General features: G+C 56.0%; 1 protein-coding gene across 1 annotated transcript; it reads right to left on the reverse strand.

Moving 5' to 3' along the window:
- LOC136286235 (acrosin-like) lies at window positions 1-2257 on the reverse strand. The gene is made up of 5 exons (XM_066177593.1): window positions 2187-2257; window positions 1695-1928; window positions 1115-1380; window positions 699-844; window positions 1-189 (listed from the first exon to the last, which is right to left on the reverse strand). Exons 1-5 carry the CDS (start codon window positions 2255-2257, stop codon window positions 1-3), a joined length of 906 nt encoding a protein of 301 aa, XP_066033690.1.
- Between the last annotated feature and the right edge of the window lie 4630 nt (window positions 2258-6887).

The raw sequence follows: 6887 nt of genomic DNA on the forward strand, positions 1-6887 counted from the left end.
TCAGGAAGCCCTTTCAGCTGTGTGGAACGCACGGATGTTGTAGTCAATCCAGTGATAGAAGTGCCGAGTGGAGGTGTAGATTCCAGGCCGCTTTGGTCTGGCGCAGCCTTCTCCCCAGCTGGTTAAGCCGACAACCCACCAGTACTCAGCGGTGTTGTCCTTGCACATGAGAGGACCACCACTGTCACCCTGCAATAGAGCAGAGAGGATTAAGGTGGCCTTGAGTGGCCCCTGCCAGCACTGGGGCTGTCTCCTCTTCTCTCACAGCCCCTGCCAGAACTGTATTCCAGGCAGAGGAAGGCTTTCCTCAGAGGCTGGAGCCTCCAGAGCCCTGGCTGTGAATGGCTTGGGGTCCTGGAGGGTAGGGCTCTCTCTGTCCTCTCTGCACAAGGCAGGAGTCCTGGATGTGCAGAGGATGGATGTTTGGCACCAGGATCTCTGCGCTGCCAAGACCACCAGCTGGGCTGTCTGGGCTTTCTGGCACAAGGGGGGCACTGGGCAAGTAGGAGTGGATGGGGAGGGTGTAGGAAGCCCCCCCAGCAGCTGGGGGCGGGGGGGGGGGGGGGGGGGGGGAGCTGGGGCTGGGAGGGTGACCGGGCGAACTGGCCGGGGCAAAGCAGACCCTGGGCGGTGTTTGGGCAGTGCTGCCAGGGCTGCTGGTGCTGCTGGGGGCTGAGAGGCTCGTGACACATTCATACCTGGCAGGTGTCGATGGTGCCCTGTGGGTAACCAGCGCACAAGTTGTAGGGGTGGACTTGCCCTGCATACCAGGCTGTGCTGTTGCAGAGCTGGGAATTGATGAGCTGGACCTTGGCCTCCTGCAGGCGACCACTTGAACCTTGAGCTGGGAGCAGAGAAAGCAATAAGCCCTCAGCATCCCCGTGTCAGTTCTCCTTGCCTGTCTGAGGGGAGGAATCCCTGTCCCTTGGGCACGGCTTTCCCTCTGCAGAGGCACTGGGGCATGGTGTCCCTGCTTCCTGCCTTTGGGGAGCAGGCCAGGCCCACCTCTGCACCGGGGTACGTCCTTCAGCCTGGCTTCGGTCTCTGCTGTGAGGAAGCCCAAACCCTCTCCCCAGTGCACTTAGCTGACTCAGGTTTCACTCCTGGAACTCACCTCTTGCAGTGGTGGAACCCCAGCCAGCGATCCAGCAGTTGTCGAGCTTTGAGACTTCTAGGGCGGGGTCAGCCAGACAGGCCAGCTGGATGTAGGCGCTGCACTGGACAGAACCGTCCAGTTGCAGCAGGGCAATGTCGTAGCTGAAGTCGGCACGCCTGTAGTAGGGGTGAACCACCACCTGCTTCACGTTGCGAACTACAGCCCCAGGGCCCCGCTGAGTGAACTCGGTAGCTCCAAGCACCACATACAGCATGCTGATGTCACTGGAAAGAAGACGGAGAGAGGGCTGAGAGGGAGCAGGGCCACGTACCACAGCAGCCCAGCGGCTGCCTCTCCTCTGCTTGGCAAGGCAGAGAGGGCGCAGTGCTCTGGCAGGTGCGAGTGCCCTCGCACACATTGGGCTGGGGGAATGTCGAGCTGGAGGCTGCTAGGAAGCCTTGGCACAAGCCCAGGCTTCTCCTGAGCACTGTGGCGGCTGGGCTGCCTGAGAGGAAAGGGGATGGGAGTAGCAGGTGGTGCTGCTGACAGGGCACCTGCTGGTGTAGCGAGGGTGTCCCCATTCCCTAGTCTGCCTTACTCTAACTTGTCGAAGCAGTGGGCCGCTGTGAGGACCCAATCGGCAGTGATGAGAGACCCTCCACACCAATGGCCCAGGCCTAGATGTTGGATGCTGACGATCCAGGGCCAGGATGCTTCCAGAGCGCCTACTCCACCCACAACGCGCGTCATGCCGTAGTCGTAAGCTTCGCTGGTGGTGGAATAAGTCGTGGAGCTGTAGTCGGGTTGCGGAGCGCGGAGGCCGCAGGAACCTCTGCAAGCAGAAAGTCATTTCCACGCTGCTGCGTGGCCTGCTGTGGCTCAGGCTGAAGCTCAGCCCTCTGCCCTCCCCACAAGGGTTTGCGGGCACAGCAGGCCAGGGAAGCCCACGGGATGTTTGTCTGTCCAAGGAACTGAGGCTTCCCCGTGGTGGGTGGGAGGCTGTGGGCCAGCCATGGGGGCCAGGCGGGTCCCCTCCAGGGAAGGCCCCAAGTGTTGCCATGGCTCCCTCCCAGGGCCTGGGGCCACTTACCCGCAGGGGTACGGTATGCCGTGGGCCAGCCCGGCCACGGTCAGCAGGACGAGGAGGCCGAGCCAATTCATGGCTGCCAGAGGCACATGTCAGCTGCAAGCACTGAGGGCTCCGTGCAGCAGCACAGCCACAGCCGCACAGCCCGGCAGCAGCCGCGCTGCCCGTGGTGCCCTCGGCCCCGGGGCTGATGTCACTGAGGGCTGGGTTCCGTGTTTGGGGCGCTGTGGGGGCCTGTGCAACCGGGGCCCACTGGGGGAGGGGCAACACTGAATCCATCAGCCATGGAATGGTTTGGGGTGGAAGGGAGCTTGGAAATCACATAGCTCTGATATCCTGCCATTGGTAGGGATGGATAGTTTGTACTGGAGAAGTTTGCTCTTCTGAGCCTGGCTCAGAAGCTGCCGTTGAACAATCTGAGGGAGGATGGGACACTGAAGTACTAAGTCTTCATCAACAGGACCTGACTGAGGCAGGAACAAGAGCTCTTGATCAAAAGTTGGCCTCTGCGTGAACCTGCCAACCAAATGTTATCGAGATCCGCTCCTCGGCAAAACGTGGATTTGCCTTTCCCTAATCAGAAACTGGACAAGGCCACATCTGGCCTTCTTTTGGGATGTAGGATCACAGACAACTTCCTTGGTTCCTCCTGGAGTCCTCCAAGGCCTTGGGAGCATCCCAAGAGGAGAAAAAAAACCAGATGCCCCTGCACTAGATGTTATGGTAGCTTGTTTATTCAACAGTATAAAGGTGGGCCTCTCTCACAGCCCAGTCAGAAACCTCCTTGCCTGTAGGGGAAGGCACCTGCGGGATTTCCCAGTTGGCTGGGAGCGGTTCTCCAGTCCTTCACTGTGACTGCCACTGGCTTCCCCCACTTGATGGGCAGACCTGCATGATGGTCAAGGATTAGGGTAACTTGTGATGTGTCTTTCTTCATCACTGTAGGCAGTCTTTTATAGTAATGATTAGGTGCATTGCTTAGCTTATCCTTTTCCCATTGGTTGCGGTTTTGAATTGCAGTAAATGACATTTATTCCTGAAGTTGGTGTCTGCGTCTTCTGTGCTGACCTTGCCTACATGAAAAACAGGCATCCACAGCTGCTCTGGGCAACCCATGCCAGTATCCGTGCAGCCTCACAGTCAAGAATTTCTTCCCAATATCTCGTATGAAGCCACCCTCTGTCACTGTAAAGCCATTGCCCTTGTCCTTTGAGGACCTGCCCCTGTAAGAAGGGCTGCTCTCTGCTGCTTTCTTTAGGCCCCTCTTCTTGCAGGATGAGGCTGCGCAGTCTCTGAGGCCAGCAGCTGCTGAGGAATCCATTTGGGGCAGGGAGCTGGTTGTGCGGCTGCAGTGCCAGCTGCAGATTGAGCTCTGGCTGGTGGGAGTCTGGGACCAGAGACTGCCACCCTTTGCATGGCAGAGGGCACAGGGTGCTGTGGCACAGGCCAGGGATTTGAACGGACCCTGAGTGCTGCAGCAGGAGCCGGTGGCTCTTTATGGAATGTGACATCTGTGAGTCTGCTGGGGCAAAGAGCCCTGAGGTTGAATGGGTACGGATACCCGCTCTGACTGGCTGAGAGCGGTGTGGGGAGGGAATCAAACGGGTCACCCATCAGCTTGTTGCAGTCACCTGTGCCTCTGGAATGGTCACACAGGGGAGATCCCTCAGCATTTTGGCAGCCCAGATGGGACCGAAGGACAGTCCTGCTGGAGCCTCCGTCCTGTCACAGCAGGTACTGCTGAGTTCACCTGGGATCTTTAGAGCAGGAAGGAGCCATGGGAGGAGTGTTCTAATTCCATGCGCAGAGTCTGTGTAAATTATAAGCATGGAATTGAGCCTCTCTCTTGTGGCGGCATTTGCTGCAGATTTGGTGAAGTCATGGGTAGCGGGTGAAGAAGGTGCGCGCAGCACGATCAGTGTAAGGTGGCCACGGAGGAGTTGTGGAGGCCCCCGTAAGTTGTGAGGTAGAGGGGCTCGAGTCTCTGCTTGAAGGCTTTTGCAGACAGGCACAGGGAGAACCTTGCGTCCCTCGTGCCGCAAAATGGGTGCTAGAGCACACACAGAAGGGGGTGGAAATCCCTTCTTGGCATGCAGAAGAGGGTTTCACATGCATCCAGGTGTCTGATGTGATGGGAAATATCCCTGTTTTAGGTGAGGACATGTCTGTGGCCAAAGTTGTAGAGAACTGGGAGAAACTCTTATGGGCAGCAGAATTTTGCACAACAAGGTCGTGCCAGGATGATTGGGCAGCTCTAAGCTTGTCTCCCCTCTGGGCAGGGTAATGACCAGCCCCAACCCTGAGTGACACTCTTGGACTCGGTGTCTTTAGTGAGCAGGCAGCCCCTGAAATTTGCTTCAGCAAAGATTTGAAGAATCTTATGCCAGGGTGGCGGGGCCAAGTACAGATGTGGCATGATTGTTCTCAGCACGGCCCATCTTGATTAACACAAAGGGAAGAATGCCACATGCCGTGAGACAGGACTCCGTTTGCCTGGAACCCAAGAAGAATGTCCAGAAGCGGACGGAGTGACACCTAGCCCAAGGCATTTTGAAGCCTTCCATTAATGCGGGCGTTCAGAGCTGCGACGGCTAGCTCGGTCCCGAACACGCATTAATGGGTACAACTCCGGTACCTTCTTGCTGTGTGAGCCCTGGCCCTCAGGCAGAAGTGTGGCTTCGGTGTGGAAGAAAGGCAGACTCTCACGTGGGTGACAAGATGGGTCTATTGCTGCCAGCTGGCCAGGTGAAAAATGACTTCTCTGGGCTCTCCTTGACCTTAAGTACCAGGGGTGTGGAAAGGGGCAGGGATTAGCCCAGGACCAATACCATGTGGGGTGGGAGTTACCAAGACAAAAAGACAGCACACAGGGCATCTGATACATAATACAGGGCGGGGAAGTCAGAGGCTCTGCCAATCACCCCAGCCCCCCACCGGAGTCTGGGCAGGGTTGCAGGGAGATGGGCAGGAGCCACAACTAGGGAAAAACCAAAGGGGTTAGAACACGGGCTAATCTGGAACAAACCATTCTGCATAAAATTGCACAGTAATAATTTTCGCACCGCAACATTCCATTATATTTAGAAAGTCAATGTTCGCTTGCCTTCACCTGGAACAGACAGCAACTGCCTTCAACAAGTCTTCCCCATGGCATTATGCCATCATTTTTTCTTTGCCCGTCCCAGCACCCCAAATATTGAGGTTTGACTGAAAAGAGTCTAAATTCTGGGGCAAATTTGAACCGTTTGTAGAGGATTTGTTAATTAGTGAGTCGAGATAAGAAGGTTCTTGCCCATCCTGTGGTGCTTATGTGCAGCACTCAGACAAAGAAGCACAGCAAGCTGCAGTTTGTGTCTGTGCAGCTGGATCTTTGACTGCTCCTTCTCTCCGTTTGCCAGACTTACACAGCAGCCTCATCTTCCTTGACTCCTCCCTGTCTCTGCCTTTTGTCTCCTCCCAAATATGGAGCCACGCCCAGGGATCTTTTTCCCATGGCTCCCAGGCTTGGCCCTCCCTGCCTGTGAGCAGCCTTGCTGTTGCAGCTGCTGTTGGCCCACTCACTTTGGCCTTCCAGGGCATTCCTGGTGTGCTCTCCTGCTGTTTCTGCCAGGTTCCTCTCCCCAGAATGAGCCCAGCTCTTCCTTTGAATATCTGTGAAGTGTGACCGCCTAGCACATCAGTCCCCCTTTACTCCCTGTGAACTCTGGCTCTGCCTTAGGGCACTGGTGATGCCTTGAGCTTTAGCTTTCGTATTTTTAGGTTCTGTGCTGCTTCGGGGTGTAGTTCTGAGCCTCGCATTAAGTGCCAGTAGGCTCTTTTTATAGAGGAAGCAGACAAACAAATCCTTTTCCTGCTGAGGACCGAGGGCAACTTTCAGGCCAACAGCATAAACAACAGCGGACTGAAGAGAGAAAACAAGAAGGATGAGACCCCACCAGCTGAAGCTGTAATTGGACAATTAAACCCCAATATGCAAATGGACCAAAACCTATAAAAACGTAAGATCTTGTGACCCGTCAGCCATTTTGTGGCCATTATTTGTCCAACTTTGTGGATAGCCCCGATCAGGCTCCTGTCCTGGCCAAGGTGGATTCTGGAGGCCTTTCAAGAAATACCTACTTTATTTTTTTATCTCTGTCCAATCTCTGCTTCACGTCAGCCTTCCCAGCCATCACTGGCAGTCCACTCAGGAGGCAGGAGTTTCCCTTGTCATGCTTGGGACTGTCTCTGGTCTCTTCTCTTTGCCCAAGCTTACACCGGGCCCTAAATCATCAGCCCATGGGCATTTGAGCACTGTCCCCAAGGTGTCTGCTTTTGTCCTATCCCCTTCCTGGGCTTGGCGTACCGGCTTCCTCCAGCCCATGGTGGCTCAGAGCCCTCTGCTCTCTGACCAGGCACACTGGTGCTCTTTGGAGCCACTCTGTCCCTTCGTGCCTCAGGCTCATTCTGCAGGTGCCGAATGTGGCACTTGTTGCCCTTCCCAGGAATTGGAATGACACTGAAAAGACGGCTCCCTGTGAACAAAGGGAACTTTATTTCAACAGTTAGATCAACTCCAGTGTTTGCCTGCACACAGGAGAGAAATGGGGGCGGGGCAGAGCAGGGTTTTGGCACTGAGGCTGCCTTTGGATCAGCAGGCATTGCCCCAGCAGGAGATGGTCGCGGTGCACTGCAGCCTGCCCTGGATCCTGCCTGTCCTGCTGC

This window comes from Chamaea fasciata, unplaced genomic scaffold (genome assembly GCF_029207755.1).
Source record: "Chamaea fasciata isolate MVZ Bird 193981 ecotype frontalis unplaced genomic scaffold, bChaFas1.0.hap1 SCAF_3, whole genome shotgun sequence".
In the NCBI taxonomy this organism is placed as follows: Eukaryota; Metazoa; Chordata; class Aves; order Passeriformes; family Sylviidae; genus Chamaea; species Chamaea fasciata.

Excerpts from the sequence above, each read along its gene's own strand:
- LOC136286235 (XM_066177593.1), bottom strand. The coding sequence starts at position 2,257 with ATGAATTGGCTCGGCCTCCTCGTCCTGCTGACCGTGGCCGGGCTGGCC. Across the intron at positions 1,929-2,186 it reads GGCATACCGTACCCCTGCGG|AGGTTCCTGCGGCCTCCGCG; the intron begins GTAAGTGGCCCC and ends TTCTGCTTGCAG. Across the intron at positions 1,381-1,694 it reads CACTGCTTCGACAAGTTAGA|TGACATCAGCATGCTGTATG; the intron begins GTAAGGCAGACT and ends TCTTCTTTCCAG.